The sequence below is a fragment of the Sinocyclocheilus rhinocerous genome, unplaced genomic scaffold, assembly GCF_001515625.1.
Source record: "Sinocyclocheilus rhinocerous isolate Xijiao unplaced genomic scaffold, SAMN03320098_v1.1 scaffold1598, whole genome shotgun sequence".
Taxonomy (NCBI): Eukaryota; Metazoa; Chordata; class Actinopteri; order Cypriniformes; family Cyprinidae; genus Sinocyclocheilus; species Sinocyclocheilus rhinocerous.
Window position 1 is genome coordinate 330,909 of NW_015661398.1, and position 402 is coordinate 331,310.

Sequence of the window (402 nt, forward strand, 5' to 3'; positions counted from 1 at the left end):
AATCTCTCACTCAGACACTCTCACACACACACACACACACACACACCTGAGGAGGTTTGGGGCCCAGACGATGGCCAGGTTTCTGGCGTGCATATTGGTCTGAGAGGCGAATGTGGACATCTTGACCAGATGACGCATCAAATACTCCAGAGTCCTGGAAAACCATAAGCGTTAAAGGGGTCATATGATGCTATTTTAAAGATCATTATTTGGTGTATTTGGTATAACAGAATATGTTGACATGCTTTAATGTTCAAAAAACACATTATTTTTAAAATACTGTACATTATTGTAGGTCCTCTATGCCCCGCCTCTCTCAAACGCTTCGTTTTCTACAAAGTCCCTCCTTCCGACAAGCGCAGTCTGCTCTGATTGGCCAGCTGACCCAGTGCACTGTGATTG

At 44.3% G+C, this 402-nt stretch overlaps 1 protein-coding gene across 1 annotated transcript in view; it reads right to left on the reverse strand.

The window, feature by feature from the left end:
- Nucleotides 1–402, reverse strand: part of LOC107726316 (midasin-like) — a 20,522-nt gene that overhangs the window by 15,912 nt on the left and 4,208 nt on the right. The window contains exon 5 of the mRNA XM_016535859.1: nucleotides 47–154. Coding sequence (XP_016391345.1) covers nucleotides 47–154 — 108 coding nt within the window. The remainder of the gene's footprint in view (nucleotides 1–46; nucleotides 155–402) is intronic.